The 20632-nt window shown below is 42.4% G+C and overlaps 1 protein-coding gene across 1 annotated transcript in view; it reads left to right on the top strand.

The window, feature by feature from the left end:
* The window catches only part of LOC135111293 (uncharacterized), a 73105-nt gene extending 52795 nt beyond the window's left edge, over positions 1-20310 (top strand). Inside the window, exons 8-9 of the mRNA XM_064024530.1 lie at positions 12446-12575; positions 14604-20310. Coding sequence (XP_063880600.1) covers positions 12446-12575; positions 14604-14737 — 264 coding nt within the window. The 3' untranslated portion in view covers positions 14738-20310. The remainder of the gene's footprint in view (positions 1-12445; positions 12576-14603) is intronic.
* The last annotated feature ends 322 nt before the right edge of the window (positions 20311-20632 follow it).

A 20632-nucleotide genomic window follows, 5' to 3' on the forward strand; every position in this document is an offset into this window, starting at 1 on the left:
GTGAGGCTGAAAATATTGTAGTCTCAGTAACCCTGTCTGTTTTCCTCTCGAGTGGACACCGGGAACATTACGCGGTTATTTTTATTGTATATTGCGCGCTTCCTTCCTCGTATGCATCTCGTGGCCAGCCAAGCACATCGTTGCCAGGTCACATACACACAAGAATATCGCTCACAGGCTTCCTCGTTCTCATATCCATCTTTTTCTCTCCTTTCATCGGCAGCTTGGAGTGTTCCTGACGAGCACTTTTTTCATACTCCTTTCACACACACACACACACACACACACACACACACACGGTCCCCCTTCCCAGTTCCCCACCAACACTCCAGTCCTCCGCCGCTCTTTCCACATGTTGGCTCTTCCCAGCTTCTTATTTGCTCATTTGCTCGTAAATTTCCCTCGCAGTCCACTCGTGTGTCCTCTTCTTTCTCCTCTTCATCATCTTCCTCTTTTTTTCCTCTCCGTCCTCCTCCTCCTCCTTTTCCGTTTCATCAGCGTTCTCCTCTCCTCTCCTCTCCTCTCCTCTCTCTCTCTCTCTCTGTCTCTCTCTCTCTCTCTCTCTCTCTCTCTCTCTCTCTCTCTCTCTCTCTCTCTCTCTCTCTCTCTCTTATCCTCAAATATTTAAACACTCGCGTTGTGTTTATTCGATATTCGATGATATGTTCCCGTGGTTGGCGTGACACAGGGACAGTGAACACCTTCCTTTGTTTGCTCGCAGCGATAGACTCTACATTATTTACAAGAGAGGACATACAAGATTTGCCTCCCTCTTTTAACGGAATGGGAATCTATAACTTAGCCACAAAAGGCAGGCTGGAAGAAACGTTATGGCTATGGCTTTCTAGGAATTGTGACAGTGTAAAGTTAGGTTAGATTTGTGTGTCTCAGGCTGTTCGTGAGTGAGACATGTAAGGATTCCCGTGACCTGGTGCTATTTGTCACGGTTTTGTGCAGTACACGCGACAGGCAGTGTTTACTAAAATTTCCTTAATAGCTCTTCATCACAGGCCATTAGTTATATGTTGAGTTTCAGGTAACGTTCTTATGGTGGTTCTTCGTGCAGGAATGTTCAGGAATGTAGCTTTCAAAATGTTGGGAATCATAACCTGAAAGACAGATTCATTAAAATTTTCTCTGTCGCGTTTATTAAAAGATTACCAGAATTGCTTATATAGACAGCCAATGATCGCACTCTGAAACGCGTCACTGTAACCTCATCTTCCGTCCCTAAGCCCGTCACTGTAACCTCACCTTCCATCCACTAAAGGCATCACTGCAACCTCACCTTCCCCCCTTAAACGCGTCACTGTTAACCTCACCTTCCATCCACGAAAGGCGTCACTGCAACCTCATCTTCCCCCTTAAACGCGTCACTGTTAACCTCACCTTCCGTCCACGAGGTCTTCCGCAAGTCTGGCCACACTTCAGAGGATTTATGACTTGATTCAGAATTTCTCTCCGTGTACTTATTAAATCTTGGCAAATTGCTTGATTTCAAATTAAAAACAAGATCATAAAATCCCTCGTCTGCCCTCACTTTCAAAAATTTTAATTGGAATAAAAAAAAAATCAGATGACGTAAGTTTTATGTGAGGGAAGAAAATTTGTTTATATATTAATATGTAAATCTAGACGGAAAAATAATGATATCCCCAGTTACATAATATCGCCACCACCACCACCACCACCACCACCAGACTTCCGATGCCTCAAGGGAAAAAAGTACGAAGCCATGTCGATAGGAATATTCCAGTGATTTATAACTTTTTTTTCCAGTTTTGTAATATATCTCTTATTTCGTAGTAATGGTCTAACTTATAAAACCCGAACCTAACCTAACCTTTTTTTTTAAATTTCCACTCACAGACGGATTTTCACAGCCCAAGAATCATTTGGTAACTGGCGGACTGAGTTATGGTCTTTAAATATTATCTTGGTGAGGCTTCATTTTCTTGGTGCAGCGAGAGGCTTGGTTTCACTTCAGTTAAGAGTTGTGTCGTGTTACTAAGTCTACTTTCTCTCAACATTGGTAGTATTGAATTATATATGTTGTTTTATGTTTTTTTTTTTTTGTTCTTCTTTCTTTCATTATTTATTTATCTATCTATCTGTTTATTTTCGTTTGTCAGAAATTCCGACAGAAATATTTTTATCTCGAAAAATGCTGACGGAATAAGATCTTTTCGCAATGAATACAGTGCTGATAGATCAAATATATCTTGTGCCATAATATCATAATGATGCATATTCGCTTTATTAATTCAAGTGGCTGATTAACTTATAAAGCAATCTATTAATCATTTTAGAGGTCACTGTAAGCAATCACTGACACACGAGACGGTTAGCGAAGAGGTATGAAGTGGGTGACACACTTTACCTAACGAAGAAAACGAATACTCGAAGAAAACGAATACTCACTCCACCAAGCTGAGATGTGTGACTCAGCAGCTCACTTCCCCAACACAAAGCTGTCCTCCACGTGAAGTGGGAGGTTGCCAGATGTTACAGAGATGTAATGAAATGTAGACAGGATCTCGTTCCCATGCTGTCACCTACACTACACGCCTGCCATCACCACACCTGCCGGACAACTCGCACCTTTTCCCATTTCCCATCCTTTTACGGTGTGCATGGCTTGGCAAACGTCCCTTTATAAGCCAGGGAAAGCCATGTGAAAGCCATGTACCCTCACCTCTCCCTGCTCTGCCTCCCTTCTCCCCTCTCCTTTCACTGTTCTCTCTCTCTCCCCTCGCCTCTCCCATTTCTTGTTCCACTCTCCTGGGGCTTCGAGTGGAACCCGATACAGGGGCGGCATCAAATCTCAGCTGAGGAGACTGAGGCGTCCAAAGTTAGCAGACTGCATAACGCTCGCCTGGTATTCCTGTGAACTCTGAAGGCTACGTGGATAATTGGATAGACTGATGGATTTATATGCACACACGATCGTAGATACAGGTAGAGAAACAGGTATGAGGGAATGACTCCGTTCTTTTCCCTCTCTTATCCTCTCCACTGACAACATAATGCCCCGCCTCCTCCTCCTCCTCCTCCTCCTCCTCCAGAGACAAGAACTCTCATAATATTTCCTTCCTGGCCCCAGGCTGGTGGGTCTTCATAGCCCTCCTCCACTCGCCCTCCGAGTCCCAGGTGACTTGACGATCTTGTTTTGTTTGTTGCTCGCCTCGTTTCCGCTGCATCAGTCCCAGTTCCCAGGTCATTTTTAATATCGCTGTTGTGTCAGTTACTAGAGAGAGAGAGAGAGAGAGAGAGAGAGAGAGAGAGAGAGAGAGAGAGAGAGAGCGTAGATATGTTATTCTTGACAATAAGCGAGCCTATTTCTTTTCTCTTTTCCACCTCTCTCTCTCTCTCTCTCTCTCTCTCTCTCTCTCTCTCTCTCTCTCTCTCTCCTCTCTCTCTCTCTCTCTCTCTCTCTCTCTCTTTCCCACTCCCTCCTTCCTTTCTAAAACCTTACCCGCTAATTGTGTGCTGCTAGAAACAATAAGTATGTCTGCTTCCAGTCTACCCTCCCCGTTTTAAATCTTCCCTCCATGGCTCCAAGTGTCGAATCATGTATCAAGAGAGCTGAAATATAAGCCCGTATTCTGAAACTCTTTGCTCTCTCCACGACTAATTATTAAGGCCACAGAGGTGATTAAGCAGGTTCTCACGAGTATTTCTCCTGTTAACAACGTAGAAATCATGTTAATCTGTCACTGCAACATAAAACACCATTAAAAAACCCGTGCAGCTTCAACTAGCTGAGCCTTTTCAAAGTGTTAGAGGTGCTGCGCAGAAGTGTTTCAGGATATTGACCATAAAGAGACATAGAGCACAGAGGGGCATTAAGAGCACACAACATAGAGAGAGGCATACACTGTAGAGAGGACGGGCCAAGAGGTTCAGGGGCAACAGATGTTGTGGTCTGAGGAGGTGAATGTCCCCTTGGCGTGGAGGCCCATCATAAAGTATTCCTGAGGGCAGTAATGGTGGCGGCAAAGGAGCGGTGGTGCCTGCTGGTTCGGCCCTCGTTATTTCCAGCGTGGGCAGGTGACAGGAGACTATTGGCACCACTTGACCATTTAAAGGAGAACAGGCAGCAGAAAATTCGATAACATTGGGATTGGGGTAATAGGGCGACCCGATTTGGCCTCACTACACACCTCACCACCCACCGCCTCGGCTTGCGCTGGGGAGGTGGTGGTGGTGGTGGTGGTGGTGGTTCCTTAAGAATTATTCAGATACCACATTGATGGTAAGTTGGATTCTAGTGTCATTTATTTTTTCACTCATGACGTGGAATCCTTCTTAAACTCCCGCTGGAATCACGGAAACACCTCTGGAAGCTCTAATGAACTCCCGAAGAGCCTCTTGTCGAGATCCAGACGCCGAAACGTTTAGGAAAATGGACAAATGCTTTAAATGTTTTGGTCTCTCACAAAGGCCGTTATCAAAGCTTACAGTAATGATTATACGAGTTTTCATGGATGTTTTTCTTACTGGTGGTGGAGAATCCGTGTTAAGCCGGCACCAGGACCATGGAAACACTCTTGAAAACCAGATAACTTCCAATAGAGTCTGGAACTTCAGGCAAGACATTGAATTGTAAGAATATGAAGGAGTGGCGTGTGGCAAATGGCTTAATATCGAAGGTAGCAATTAGGTTTATTACCAGGGTTCCATTTTTCGCAGTAGGTTCTTCATCTCCATCAGAGCACCATACACAATGCAGGTTCTGAGAATAGGTTAGTTTCTCTTTTTTTTTTTTTTTTTTTTTTTGAAGCACCAAACACATCCAGTTTACTTCAATGGATGTCAACCCCAAGATGCGCTCTAGTGGTTATGATTGAAAAGATTATGATTTGTTCAGTAGTTAACGAGTCTATGTTAGTGCAGTTAGGTCATCGTCTCCTTCTTCTTCTTCTTCTTCTTCTTCTTCTGCTGCTGCTGCTGCTCCTCCTCCTCCTCCACCTCCTCCTCCTTCTTTGTGAAACGTGGTACGCTCTCCAAAATAATAATGAAGATAATAGTGACAACAACACTTACAAAAGGAAAAGGAGGAGGAAGAGGTGGAAGTGGAGGACGAGGAGGAGGAGGAGGAGGAAGGAAGAGAGAAGAAAATAAGAAGAGACAAAGAAAGAAAACAGAAAAGGAAAGGAAGGAAGAAAGAAAGAACAATAAACACCACAACAAAATTAGAAACATTATAAAAAGAAGCATCCTGTAATTTCACTCGTTACTGTAAAGTTTGCGCGAGTGTGTCCTCGTTTTCTGTGAGTTCATGGTGTCTCTCCCGGTTTCATGGGACACTTTGCTAGAAGGACATGTGACGGTGAGGAATCTTGTTCTTTACTATCCTGCTCTCCTGTGACGTTTTGTTATAGATTAGCATTGCAGTACCAGGAAGACTTCGGCTACTTAACGAAAAAAAAAAAAACAATAATTATTTGATAATGAGAAGTCTACACACGTTTCTTGATCTTAATTCAAAATTTTCCGTAACTAGTAGCCATTGTGATACGTAGTAGTAGTAGTAATAATAGTAGTAGTAGTAGGAGGAAGAGGAGGAGGAAAAGAACGAAGAAAAGAAAGAAAGGGAAGACAATGGTGACGACAATGAAAAAAAAGAGAAGGAGGAGAGGGAGGGGGAGAAGAAGAGGAAGTAAAAGAGGAGGTGGAATCAAGCCTTGGTGTAGCCTGAATTAAGCTCTCTGGGTCATACATAGAAAACGGTTTCCTGGGTGTGTGCATGTATTTACTGAGGACTTTTCACCCTCTCTCTCTCTCTCTCTCTCTCTCTCTCTCTCTCTCTCTCTCTCTCTCTCTCTCTCTCTCTCTCTCGGGAACCTCATTAAGTACATGCTTAACAACCTTCACCTTCCACTTTTTTGTATACCACTTCTCCATCCGCGTAATGTTATTAAGAGTTTTTCCTTCGTCGTGTTTATTTTCCTCCTCCTCCTCCTCCTCCACTTTTTCTTCTTCCTTCTCCTCCTTATCTTTTATATTTTCTTTCTTGCTTTTTTTTTGTTTGTTTCTCCTCTTCTTTTTCTTTTCTTGCTCCTCTTTTGTTCTTTTCATTTTTTTTTTTATTTTACTTCTTCTTCTTCTTCCCCTCCTCCTCCTCCTCCTCCTCCCCTAAATGGCCTTCGATCCTTGAGTGTTGCAAATCCTGCGTCCCTCCAGCTGTCTTTAAGCTCCACTACCTTGATCCCTGGTTCGAATCCCCGTATAAGAATTGGATTTTCCGCCGCTTCTCCCAGCCTCTCCAAATTACCCCGCATATCCAGTGACCTAACTGTCGAACTCCCTGCAGTATTCATGTGTTTTATTCATGCTTCATTCTCTCAACCTTTTTCTCTCGTTATTGATTCATACTGGCATTCCGTTCACACATATACACACAAACTGTAAATCTCTCTCTCTCTCTCTCTCTCTCTCTCTCTCTCTCTCTCTCTCTCTCTCTCTCTCTCTCTCTCTCTCTCTCTCTCTCTTTTGTATGCGGGGAGAAGCCTTCATGCATTTCTACCATAATTTTGTACGGTCTTCGTATCTACTATCCTTGCATCTGCTTTTCTCCTCCTCCTCCTCCTCCTCCTCCTCCATTGTCTTTATCCTTCTCTCTCAGTTCATTATCATCATTTTCATCATTACTATCTTTCCTTTCCCCTCCTCCTGCCCCACCACAACCACCACCACCACCAGCACCACCACCCCCTTCCTCTCCTCGTCCCCCTCGTGTTTCCTTCCTGGGCTGCTGTAATTTTGCCTCGTACGAGTGAGAAAATTAGCCCTCGAGGACGACAGCGAAACCAGGAACCTTTAAAGAGGACTGAAAAACGACGCATTGCACACCTTGCTGGAGCTGCACCGAGGGACACTAGGCAGAGAAAGATGGGACCAGAGGGAGGGAAAAGGAGAGAGAAAGAGGAAACAAAGAACGTGAAGAAAATTAAGTTGGCCCTGAAAAACGAGACAGAGAGAGAGAGAGAGAGAGAGAGAGAGAGAGAGAGAGAGAGAGAGAGAGAGAGAGAGAGAGAGAGAGAGAGAGAGAGAGAGATAGACTGTAAAAGCACCCATTATTACATCTGCCCAAACGAGATGTAACCACAAATAGATGGAAATATTATGACAAACATTGATTGCTGTGTCTTGAACAAGCGGTGAAATAAGCTTTGAATTAGTCACTTCCCATTGGTAATCTAGATTGTTTGTTTACTTATCACAAAGGTTAAAAAAGAAAAAAAGAAAAGAAAAAGTCCCTTGAAAATCCTTTACAACTTGGGAGAAAGTTTGTTAGAAGTAGTGGAGATAGATAAAAGACCAAAATGCTTCAGAGTACAATACATAGTCGTCTTTTGTTTTAGTGCTGGAAACTTTTGAGCTCAGTTTGATTAACCTCTCTTGTCACAGAAGTTAAGAGCTACGTGTCTGTATCTGACAAAAAAAAAAAGTGAACAGTAAGTAAGTTTGCGTCTAACGAAGCCTGGCAAGTTATGTAAATACTCTTGTTTTATACCAATTCAGTTACGAAGTCTTCTCTTTCAAGGTGACTTTAATGAGAGCTAAAGACTGCACAGATACGCGAGTTTTCATCGACGTGCTTTTGCTTCAGTCTGTCCTCCAGGTTCTGCAGCATCAAAGGGAACACAGGCGGAGGGAGACAGAAGAAAAGCTGACTGAGGAAACAATAAGATGTTGATCCAGTCCAAACTACTGACTCACACAACTTCGCGGGGAATATTGCCGTGGAGTGCAGTTGAAGTATTAGCATGTCTATACCGCGGCCACTTAGTGATAACGTACGAGTATTTTCTCTCATTATAACTGATCAAGCTCGACTCGGCCATTATCATTCTTCGAGACCTAAATTATCCACGAGAACAAGACTCAACTCACAGTCCTTCATCTAGATTTTGTTAGCACACTGTAGTTTTTCAAAGCAAGATGAGCATGAGAAGATCGTCAGTTGGGATTTTATTGACGCAAGTGCTGACATAGTAGTAGTAGTAGTAGTAGTAGTAGTAGTAGTAGAAGTCATCATGTAATACTCTTCACCATAAAGGCAACAGTAATGGAGCTGCAGGAATCCGTAAATATTGTGCCGCTAATCCAAGGAATATGAAAATGTGAGGAAGCTAATTAGTATCTCGTTTTCCGGTGAAAAGTAGATGAGAGGCCGCTGTGGTGAAGGGCATCAGGCAGACCAGCAGAGAAATAAACAGACAGGCAGACAGGAGGCAAAGAGATAGAGAGAGGTAGACGGACAGACAGAAACAATCAGCTACAACAGTCTTATTTTTTCTCCATTTACAAGAACTTTCATAATGATCCTCCTCTTCCCCTTCCTCATGCTTCCTCCTCTTTCCTTTTCCTCAGCAGTCTTGTTATCTTACCTTTCCAACATATCCCCACACAGTAGTGATGGTAAGTAGGACAAAGTATTCCTCTCAACCATGTAGGTAACCTTATTAGGGACAAACAGTTTTTTTTTTTTTTCCTGCTTTTCATGCTTTTCATTCTCGTTGAAGTCGTCGTCGTCTTTCTTCTCCTACTCTCTCCCTCCTGATAAGATGTTTTTCATTTATGCCTAAAAAAAGTTAGAATAACATCCTTGCTTCTTTCTAAGAGTGTGGCGAAGAAACTTACTCTTTTCCCGTCAAGTGAGGAATTGCGAAGGTTCTGTAAAATTTTTGATAACAGATATGATGTCTTGAACTTCCATCTCACCTTCATTGCACCGGAGGGAGGAAGCTGTAATGACAACCTCATTAAAACTGCAACCTTATTATGGACCAACGAGCCTCCTGCTACTTGATACTCTTACGTACCTCACGCACCTTATGATCCATCCCTCCGCCGCCGCTACCGCTGGGGTCGTTGATACTTCCTCCTCCTCCTCCTCTTCGTTCCATTTCTATATCAAGATCTCACCCATTCTCTAACTTTTTTTCTTTTTTCGGAACAACACATGAAAAAAAGACAATTTTATCTCTTGTTTGTGCTCGAATCTCACTGTGTTACTTTCGTATAGGAGAGAGAGAGAGAGAGATCCACTCTTACTCAACGCTCCAAACAACTGGTATGGCCAGATGACCAAACAAAAGTCTCCTTGATCTACAAAAATCATGCTACACATAAATAAACACACCGGGGAATATAATAATCATAAACACGACCATGGGGAACAGCTCACACTCTTTACCGGATGTACAGGAAGCAAGCAGGAAGAATAATGGTGACAGAGAAGAAGAAAAATTACTTTACTCTCACCGCACTTAAGATCTTACGGTGTCCGGCAGCTTCTCTAGTCTCTTCTTCTCTCTGGCGATGCATCATGTACTACCGGTGTTCTGAGCCGCGACCGTGAGAGGACAAAGAATTCTCGCCACCTAGAATGGAGTATTTGTGTTCGTGGGAGGTGTTGGATCCTTCCTTTATGATAGCTGGAGTTGGACCCTGAGGAGGAGAAAAAGGAGGAGCTGCAGGAGGTAAAGGTGAATGTACAAAAAGAGATGTGGGAAGGAAAGGAACGAGGGCGAAAGATTGTGGTTGATAATACAAGATGGAGAAGGGAAAAGAGGAGAGGTGAAAAGGAGATTGGGAAAAGAAGAAAAAGAAGAGTGAAGATGCCGTTGGAGATAGGATATCAAAGTAGATGGAAAGGAAATTACGAGGAAAGATAGAGAAAGGAGAGAAGGTGGAGGAAAATGAGGAGGAGGAGGACAAAAATACCTGTGGAGAAACAATAAACAGAGAAAGAGGAAAATGTAGCAAGGAAGACCAAGAGATAAAGGAGGAAGAAGATAAGAAAAAAGGTGAACATTTCTACTGGAACATCAGAATACATGGAAAGATAAGAAAAAGGGGAAATGTATCACTGTAATCGGTGCGGGACGGATATAAAGAAAAATTGTGCAAGATAGAAAAGAAGATGAAGAAAGGTTGTATAAAGGAAATGAGTAGAGAGAGAGACACATACACATACAAACAGACAGACAGACATAAACAAACACACACACACAGACAGTACCAACCCTCTGAGGCCTGAAAGGAGTGAAGGAGACACCAAAAAGATAAGAAGAAACTATATTGAAATTTCAAGAGGACCTCCCCAGGACCTTCTTTATGTCGCCTTTCCTCTGCCCCCTTTACTCCCCCCCGCTGCTCTCCCCGCCATTCTTCCCCTCTTATCCTTCCCCGTTCTTTTGTCTCGGTAGATTTTATTCTCCTTTTGTTTTGTCCTGCTTTTCCTTTCTCTTCCCTCTTCCGAGCTTCTGACTTTTTTTTAATCGTTTCTTTTCTCGTGGCTTTTGTGTCACGGTAAAGATTTTGGAGCATAAACGTAAATTATGTAAATGATTTTTTTTTAATTTTGGTTTTCTTTACTATTCGGGAAAAAGAAAATGGAACGTGCAGTCTCGTATCATTTTATGTGGTATATTTTCTCGTTTGTGTCCTTTGATGTTTGTGAAGAAGCGCGGTAATTAAGTAGTGAAACAAAAGAAAAAAATATTACAGTGTTCAGGTTTTTTTTTCTTCTAACGTGTCACAAACTTGACCGTAACTTTTATTTTTTTTATGTTTTTTATTTATTTTTTTTTTCTCTCACTCCGCTCCCTTCCTCTCGTCTATATTCCCAGCCAACACTCAGCACACTCAACAGTCCCACACATCCATCTCTCCCACCCATTCCACTTTGACACACACATTCTCCACTCACTCACCCTGTCCCTCCCTCTGTCCTTCTCTTCCCTTCCTTCCGTCTGTCTACATCCCCTTTGGTCCTCAGAAACTCTGACCTGCTTTCCCTTTTCCGCCTCGCTGCCATCATAGTTGAGGTATGTTGCGCCACTCAGCAGCGTTCCCCGTATGTCTCTCCCCTTCTAGACTGCGAGGAATCGAAAAATTAAATCATCCCTCTTTTCTCGTTTTCTTTTCCTCTCTTCTCATTCCACGAACTTAAGTTTGTAGCGAATTCTAGTTACCGCCAAGTCAAGCAGCTATTTACAAGTGTTTTTTGTGTCCGCCTCACTCAGCGTCTCTGCAACAGTGAAGCAGCGGGTAGCGTAGATTAAAAGGAGCTTAATTTCAGCCCGAGGTTAATAGCCAAAATATTAGTTAAAGAAGGCGTAGGAGAGGAGAAATAGTCTTGTGAGGATCAACAATGACATGGGGAAGGGAAAGAACTATTGATGTCGATGATGATCGTGACTTCCAGCGTCTTAAATTAATGGGAACTTTATGCTCGTCTGTGTATCGAGGCCTGGGTTAAGTTCTCTTCATATTTACCTGCGTGGCTGGGTCCTTGCCGGAGTCTCAAGAGCGGCTCTTCGCTAGCGAGATTAGGGATGGAGCAGCCATTGCCAGCCATTACGGGATGGGAGGAAGGGACGTGGGAAGTGGTGAGTGAGGCATAACTTAGGCGAGGACTTGTCTATGAGCACTTCAGTTCCGGCCATGCTCTAATGACTGCTCTCGCTTCACCTCATCGACTTGGCTATTAATATGTCAATTTAGTGAGATTAAATGAATGAATAAATACATACATACATAAACAGATGAATTTATTAATTAATGGTTAGCTAAATTAATTAAATATATTGAGTAGAAATTAATGGAAAACGATGAAATAAGATCAGGGCAATACTGAATACACACACACACACACACACACACACACACACACACACACACACATCCAGGTCATTATTTAGTTGACTCAAACTTTATGTGTATTCAGTTTTATATGAGATGAGAACATAAATTAGAAGACATCATTAATTGTTATGGACGGCGGAAAAAAAAACAAAAAACCTTCGTACTAATCATAAAGCTGGTTACTGTTGCTCGTTACCTTCAGCAAAAGAATTGAAATACGTCACCGAGGTTTGTGCTCCTCGGTTACCAGCTGTTCTGGGTCTCGGCTGCACCAAGTGTTTGCCTGCAGCCTTGTGTTAAGTGCCGAGTGTTAACTGTAGTGCTAGTTGTCGAGTGTTAAGTGGGAAGTGTTAAGTGCAGTGTCAAGTTTGGTGTGTTTTGGTTTAAAGCAGTGTGGGAGGGGTTGTTTGGTCGTGCAGGGGATCACCATAACACATGACATCTGCCTGTGTTCATGACGGTTTATTACACCCGGGAGGTGGTGTGTGTGTGTGTGTGTGTGTGTGTGTGTGTGTGTGTCGTCATCTTTCCACACACACTACATTCCCACACTGCCACGCATCTTACACTATTACGTAACCCATCACACATAAATCCACCACCTCTTTCTATTATTCCTGTTTGCTCATTACGAATAACTTGACTACTTTTTGATACCAGAAGACCAACCCCAATCCACCACCACCACCAACACCACGCAAACACCTGCACCGTAAGCCACACCACACTGACACACTGCATCTTGTATCAAACACATACTTCAAATCCTTTTCTCTTCTTTCAGACGGAAAAATCTTTGACGAAAACAGTGAGTAAACTGATGCTTTCCGCCGTGGACCAAAGTGACACAGGCGAGTACAGCTGTAGCCCCACCGCCCTGGAGCCCGCTGAGATCACCGTACACGTGCAAGACGGTAAGTGTTGGTGCAGGGAAGGGCAGGGAGAGGTTAGAAAATAAAAGCTTAGATATTCGAATTGAGATGTGTAATGTACAGTAACAGACATGCGGGTTTATACTGATAATCATGTACTGTATTATAGCGATGTACACTGTAAACCATCATGGCATGAGGTGATAGAGTAGCACTAGTAATAATCTATCCCTGGTAAAATTTAGTAGTTGTTGTTGTAGATTATAGAGCAGTGGTGCTTTCAATAACACTGTACTGCGGTTGGTTGGTGGTGAACAAGTCCCGCTCCCTTGCAGTCATGGTCTGTCACTCAAATACGTGTCCAAATTAAGCCTTTTTTTTTTTTTTTTTTACCAATGTGGGCGTCTCTTTGTTATCGCTCACAGCACTGTAAAAAAATGCATGAACACAGGTAAAAAAAGAGAGAGAACACGGATTTAATCTCCACCATTTCTATCCTACACGATTTAACTGAATGACTAGTACTATAAATGGATAAAAAAAATAAAATAAAATAAAAAAAACGTCCTAAGAGGTTATGGGAAATATTGTCCACGTATGAAAGAGTTAAAGAGGAAAGGGAGCCGAGCTTGTCCACCACGTTAGTCTGTATTGGTCACTACTTTGCTGTCTTACTTTGCCAGGTGGCCTTCCGCTGCACCCTAACTGTGTAATACTTATAGATGGTCTGAGTATATCAAGTCACCAGGACGACTAGGCTAAGCTTGATGCCATGCTGAGAGAGAGAGAGAGAGAGAGAGAGAGAGAGAGAGAGAGAGAGAGAGAGAGAGAGAGAGAGAACACTGACAAAAAAAAGGACAGGCAAACTTTAGAGACAAACAGAAGACAAACATACCGACACACAGAGAAACGACAAACATGAAAACACGTAGACGCAAAGCAAACCAGACAATTACATAGACCAAAAAAAGAAAAAAAGACTGATTTTTACAGATTAAAGAAAAGCAGACAGCCTGATGAACATAGACAAGGAGACGAACACGGACTGAAAGATAGATGAACATACTAATTTAACACTGATCAACTCTGGAAACTTCCCTACCTGTTTCTATATTTCCTTCTTGCTACGACTTTAATTCGTTCAAGAGGGAGGAGGATTCAAGACACCTTTAGTTTTGGTGGAGCCTTTTGTCTCTTTTTCCTTGAGGACTGGCACCTCAATGGGCCTTTTTCTTTATAAACCTTGTTGCCCTTGGCTAGTCCCCTTCTTACATCACACACACACACACACACACACACACACACACACACACACACACACACACACACACACAGACTAACCCACCGATTAACTGACGAGAGGTGTGTGTGTGTGTGTGTGTGTGTGTGTGGATGTCAAGACTCGTGGTGAACTTGAGTGTGCGACAGCAGGAGCCCCGTGGCCTGAGTTCGCCCCGGAAGCAGGAATCGGGGAGCGCCGTGCCCCGCGGCTGGTGTGTGTCCCGCCATCAGCACTCAGAGTTAAGTACCCCATACCTCTGCCCACCAGACCCGCACAGTTCGTTACATGACCCCCACATCATTTCTGTGTTCTCCCACACCCTCCCCGCCCCTCCCAGCGCAACTAATGACGAGGTACTTACCCACAAGCAAGTCCCGGAGTAGAAGCCGCGACCGCCATCCCCACCCACCGACTGCCCTTCTCTATCCCGCCTCCCGTGAGAGCCACCAGTCAGCTGGGAGGGCAAGAAACAGTGTTAGTTTGAAAGTTGGTTTTTTTTGCTTCCATCCTCCTTGCCGGCAGGAGCTGAGTATTGATTGTGGTGGCCCTCTGAGTCCTCAGGTGCGGGGCATCAGCTCACCGCAGCCAGCATGATGCTCCGCCTCTGGGAACACTGCCACTGCCGCATCCAGTGTGTGCTAGTTATATAACGCTCGTGTTTACCCCCTTAGTTTATATGCCAGCATTCTTTTTAACTCTTAAGGAATGCTACAAATGCGTAACTGTCTCTTCAAAACACCACAAGCATAAGCTAAACACGTGTTTGACCAGACTCTCCTCACCTGCAGGTCAGATCCAGCAACCAGTAAAGCAAGGCCTGGGCTTCAGCAAAGCTCCGCGCTGCGCCGCCTCCTATAGCATCCTCCTGCTTCTGGCGACTCTAATACAGCTCTACACCAGCGAATGGAGTCTACTTGATTAAGGGCCTTGGAACGCCCCGCCCCACGATATACTGATTCAAGATAGATGGACGAAAACCTCCACCAAACCTTCTTGCAGACACTACAACATTTGGGATCCTGACACGTGAATGGCATTTTTCTTCAGTTGTTTGAACCGTTTAAAACTCACTGTGTGTTTCACTAAAACTGATTTTTCACGTGTCTCAGCGTGCAAGGATGTCCACACGAGATTGTGACAACACCTTACTGAGGTTGTAGCCTCCCGCGAACGGTAACTCTTGATTGTAACATGTTTGGGATTTCCTGTGGATGGATGTGCAAAGATATAAGATATGTTATAGTTCAGGATTAATATTTTGAGGTCATAATGGATATATGACTGGATTTAAATCATTGAAAAAATTGTCACGCCTACATGATCTGCTTTAACCGTCTCAGAATCAACATGTATCAACAGATGACAGTATTATTAGGAGCTGTAACCGCCATTAAGAGCTCTATTTAATCTGACCCAAAGTGATACCTCCAGTAGTGCAGATTTTAAAAAAGATGAGCGAGGTCGAAGTTATGTAGTGAAAACTATGATTTTTTTTTTTTTTTCGTCTGTGTCATTGTGTTCTGAAGACATCAAAGAATGAACAAAAAATAAGTTCATACCAGAAGTAACAATTGAGTACAAGTGAAAGCAACTAACGGCTCGCCATTCAGGTTATTAATCACGTAAGCTGTTTGTTTTAGGTCAAGTAGGGTCACGACGCACCATTCCCTTGAAGAAAGTGTTGTGCTTATTCTGATTTTCCCTATGTTAGTTTCTGCAACGTTTGTGGTCGTGTATTTCTTTTTTCTTTTTTTTTTTCCAAGTCTCGCCCTTTTCGTACAATATCTCAGGTGTTTGAAACCACTGGCAACATTCCTCTCCTGCATCTTGTGATCCCTTTAAAACCACTGCTGGTGAATCAGGAATATTTTTTATCAAAGTGCTGTTTACCGTGTAATATTCATCCTGTTGACTGGAAAGTAACATGTTGAGCTTTTTAGACAAAATTCATGTTCATTTTAGTCTCCACGAAAATAATCTTTCATCATTTATATTTACTTTCTTTAGTTTTGTATCAGTTTTATCTTTAGGATGTTCAGAACACCATGACACAATGTGCTTATCGTATTTAAGCACTAAATAATGTACTGTATAATAACGTCAATTTGGGAACACCGAACATGTTAGTCTTCATGTTCTGAATTATATAAGTGAAATTTTCGTTAACAAAATTTATTCTATTGTCAACACATTCGATTTCTTTGCACCTGGTCACCGTTGCATTTATGACCTAAACTTTAAACAGGAACATTCTCATCCGCACCTACCTCAGGACGAAAGAAGCGAAGCGGTAGGCAGGATTTATTTAGCCAAAGATAAATGTTGAGTCATATTTCGTATATCTCAGCTTCATCACTCATCATGTATAAGAAATTCAGGATTCAATATCATTCTTTTTCTTTATGTAAGAGGGGCACTGACCAGGGGCAAAAAAAAGAATGAGAAAAAAAAATCATTTATTAAGGTGCCAGTTCCAATAGAAAGGTGAAAAATGATAATCCAGAATTGAAGGATAAGTGTTTAAAAACATTAGTATATATTAGTTGCTTGTCATATTGTGTCAGATACCATGTAACACTAGTCTTTGCACAGCCAACCACGGAGACGTTCAAGATCGAAGTAAATAAAGAATGAAGGCCACGGCATGTCAAGGACTGTGGTTATTACAGTAACACACATTCTGAATTCCTATCGCCATACAGTCTAAAGGTGTGAAAACATGTACGCTTTATAAGTGTCATTAATTTTGTTTCACACACCATCATTGTGGTCTTGCTCTTCTCGTATGAATTTGGTTTTGGTCGTGGTATTTTTCTTTCTGGCGCAGGTTGTACACATCAAGCCGGGTTAATTAAGCAGCCGTGTGCTATTCGGAGCCGTCGTTCATCTACCTTGTAAGTCTTTATATGGTGCCACCTCCTATAGCTTAGTTTGTGTTCTCAGGGTCAAATACTGACAAATATTAAGTATGTAAGCAGTAGGCTATGTGTTCAAGATGGTGAAGGAATCTTAACTGGCCACACGTGTGTTTACGAAGACGTATTTTTCTGAATACATATAAAAGACTGAAACTCAAATACTTAGCATGTACATTAATAGGCGAGTGTTGCCTGGCGGATGGTTTCTGTTCCGCAGAGGGGAAGTCTCGTCTGCTGCGGTCTGATGGTGGCGTCAAGAAAGTGGTCATAACAGTATCCGATTTTGTTTTTATTCGTTTATTTATTTGTTTATTCTGTTGTCGAGGTGTTGTCTTCACAGTCAGCAGTGCTCATTGGCTCCACGATAGAATTTTATTTCCATTTGCAGGCGAAGATGAAATTTGTCAGCTCTTGATTGATCCATTTTTGTGTACGTTCCGATATGGTACGATAGTGATGATGATGGCTGTGGTGGTGGTGGTGGTGATGGTGATGCCTACTCCTATAATCATATTACCTTTTTACAAGGAATTTAGATCAGTCACATTTCGGACGTGTAATTGTAATGTCTTTTGTATGAGATTCAAGACTTTTTCACGAAAGCCTAATAAACATCATGGTCTACATTTGCATTCAAAAGAGAGGAACTGGCTGTAGGGAAGCTGGACGAGAAGGAAGGTGAAATACGCCCTGCCAACAGTCCAACCTTTACCCCCACCATTGCTCATCATCGGAGGGCATCACTGACTGACACGCTTCCCTAAAATACTACATTGTATGAAAACTGCTCACTCGACTTTTACAGAATGTTTGTAATGAAAAAAATAGTTGTAAAATTGTAAAAGTTAGTTTCAGTTGTTTTTAAAAATCTCAATAAACCAACTCGAAGCAAATGAATCGCCAAACTTGTAGGTTTTTAGAAGTGGAGAGTGTAGTCAGCCACATCAGCTTGTCGACATAAGTATGAGGACCACATTCTGAAGCACTTCTGCGCCAAATCTCCACTACATTCAAAAGGCTGTAGTTGAAGGTACACGGGTTGTTTAAGAGTGTTTTTTAGGGTTCTAGTGTCAGACTAACAAGATTTCTACATTATTAACAGGAGAAACACTCTTAAGAACCCGGCTATTCGGCTCAATGGCCTTGGAAAATAGTCGTGGTGAGAGCAAAGAGTCTCTGAATACAGGCCTTTGTGTGGAAGTGTTATGACAAGTCCGTGGCGTCACCAGGCCAGCTCGGAGCTCCAGCAGCAAGTGGTGGCCGCGGATGAACCGCCGCCTCATCAACTGTCCATTTCATATTTTACTGAAGACGCCTCAACATACTGTATATTGCAGTTCGTGCTGCAGTTATGTCGTAGCATTTAGAAAGCGAAAAATGTGTATATTTTTATTATATAAATCTATATTATAAAATTTGTACTGTAAAATATAAACTTGGGTCAGGTCCTCCCATTATGTAGCTCCCTTACTGGACCCTTTCTTGGTACGCAGCTCTTCTTCTTCTTCTTCTTCTTCTTCTTCTTCTTCTTCTTCTTCTTCTTCTTCTTCTTCACAGACACCTAATCACGTTTTTCCACAGTCGTAACAATAGTATTGATTTTTTTTCCCTATCTCGGGGTAGTTGCATTTCAAACTGTTAGCCATTTACATTATTTTTAACGCAACATCTATGTATTTGTAATTATCTGATGTTTATGTTTGTACCACTAATGATAATACTATTCTAGTGCTTAAGTCCTGCCAGAGGAGAGAGCATCAGGGCAGCGGGAAGCACCAGGGAATTCACCGCAGCTTCTTTGTCATGCCTCAGCCTTTTAATCTTGGTCTGGGCAGGACATTTACTCGAATAAACCTGATTTAAATAATTTCACACTCCGCATTCTGCAAGTCAGTCATCCGCACCTTGGTTCCGTTCAGATATAGCACCTTAATGTCACTCATGTATCTGACTTCCATGTTTCACTATTAAAAAGATACATTTTGTAAAGTACGATCTAATGTGTAAGCGCTGGTATATACGTTGTAGCGTAGTATAATCATGTAATGGTGAGAGTAGTCTACTTTAAGATTCAAAAAAAGAAAAAAAAAATGTTTTCAAGACCGACAATAACCTTCTCTGTGTGTAACCCTGTTGGGAAGACCTCGCCGGCAGCAGGTCTTCTTTGTTGCGAACCGTCTGAGTGAGCTGAAGTGTCAGGGAGGCTCGGGGCGCTGCCTGCGAACATGCCAAGAGACCCTCAAAGCATCGCCACAAAATCCCATCACAGCACCCAATCCTTCTGCCTAGCGAGTCTCAAAAACACCTTCGGTTACTTTTGCTCCTTTCACTCAAAACTTGAATCACTCTAATGTAAACAAAATAAACAAGTCAAGAAGTAATCCTTTAATACAAACACTGAATAACCTAAGTATGATGACAAGTATTGCATTGAGAACGTCGGTGTTGCATCACAAGCCCACGCAAATACCAACAGTTCTCTATTATTCATTTTGTAGTAAAATTCATGGTGGGATGGCTAAGAACTAAAGCTTCCACCCACTCCTTAATTTCCCACAATCCCGTCATGACACCCACAAGACAAACTGTAAATATGTACCTAGAAAATTTGTTTGCTCAAGATCGTTTCCATACAAAGTGAAGATAATAGTTAATAGTTATGGAAAAACAGCTTATCCATAGTCATCGTGGTGCTTCAGGAGTCCACATGACTGTACATATGAGTGTTGTTGGGTGTGCAAATAAGATGCATCCCTCAGTACAGATACTCATGTGTAGGGAGTTACAAAGGAGCTGTTGGCGCTGAATCGGTCGTTGGCGATTGAAAGGGTTTCGTCTGATTGGCTTCATGTATTGATGATGCGTGCTGAAACACTGAGGCAGAGCTACCGATTGTAAGGAAAGATGTATTAATAACTACCTGGAATGTTGGCGGACGTAACTTACCTGTTTATATAAGGAAAGTACGGTCAATATATTTTCAGACATGTTGCTGAAGTGTGCCTCCAGTATGGATTTGAACTTTGTTGGCATAATAAAAATGAAAAAAAAAAATTATTATACTGCCAATTTTGTATATGTGAGCGTCTACATACATTATATATCACTCCACGCATTTCTTCATTAGAAAAATTAAATTCTATACATAGCATTCTATGATTAGAATTTTAGATATCCTAACAGGTATGCCTGGCCAGCCAACAAACGGCAGCACTTCCCAATTTATTTTCATGCCGTGTCTCAAATTGGCCGTCACCATTTCTATTACATTAATATACAAACTGAAAATAAAAAAAAAAAAAAACCGGGATGACGGAAGTTAAGTGAATGTAAGAGGAACATTCATTTTGTTATGTGTTCATGAGTCTCACTGGCAAAGAGACACCTGACGATCGCGCCTCAGCTGCACACCATAACAGACGAGCAGCACATGCCAGGGTCAGTCTGCAATGGTCGTCGACTGCACTGTTCATGGTCGCTTCGTTCCGTCGATCAGCAAGTATAAGGTTTTGGAGGCGGGCTTGAAACTTTGTAATTGTCAAGAGTGTTCACTGATTGTAATAAATATTTTTCTAAATGTCTGTACTTAACTTACCTCAAGAGCTTGCATGGTGGTAGTGGTGGTGGTGGTGGTGGTGGTGACAGCGATGGTGAAGATATTAGCATTAGTGGTGGTGGTGGTAGTGACAGTCGTGGTGATGATGCTAGTAGTGGTGGTGACAGTGGTAGTCATGGTGTTAGCAGTAGTGGTGGTGGTAGTGGCGACCAAAGATAAGTATGTCTTTCATCCTTGGTGGTGACAGCGGTGGTGGTGGTGGTGACAAGGGTGATGGAGTGATGATGATGTCAGCGGTAGTGGTGGTGGTGGTGGTGAGGGCGTTAGTAATAGTAGACATTTT

This window comes from Scylla paramamosain, chromosome 21 (genome assembly GCF_035594125.1).
Source record: "Scylla paramamosain isolate STU-SP2022 chromosome 21, ASM3559412v1, whole genome shotgun sequence".
NCBI lineage: Eukaryota > Metazoa > Arthropoda > Malacostraca > Decapoda > Portunidae > Scylla > Scylla paramamosain.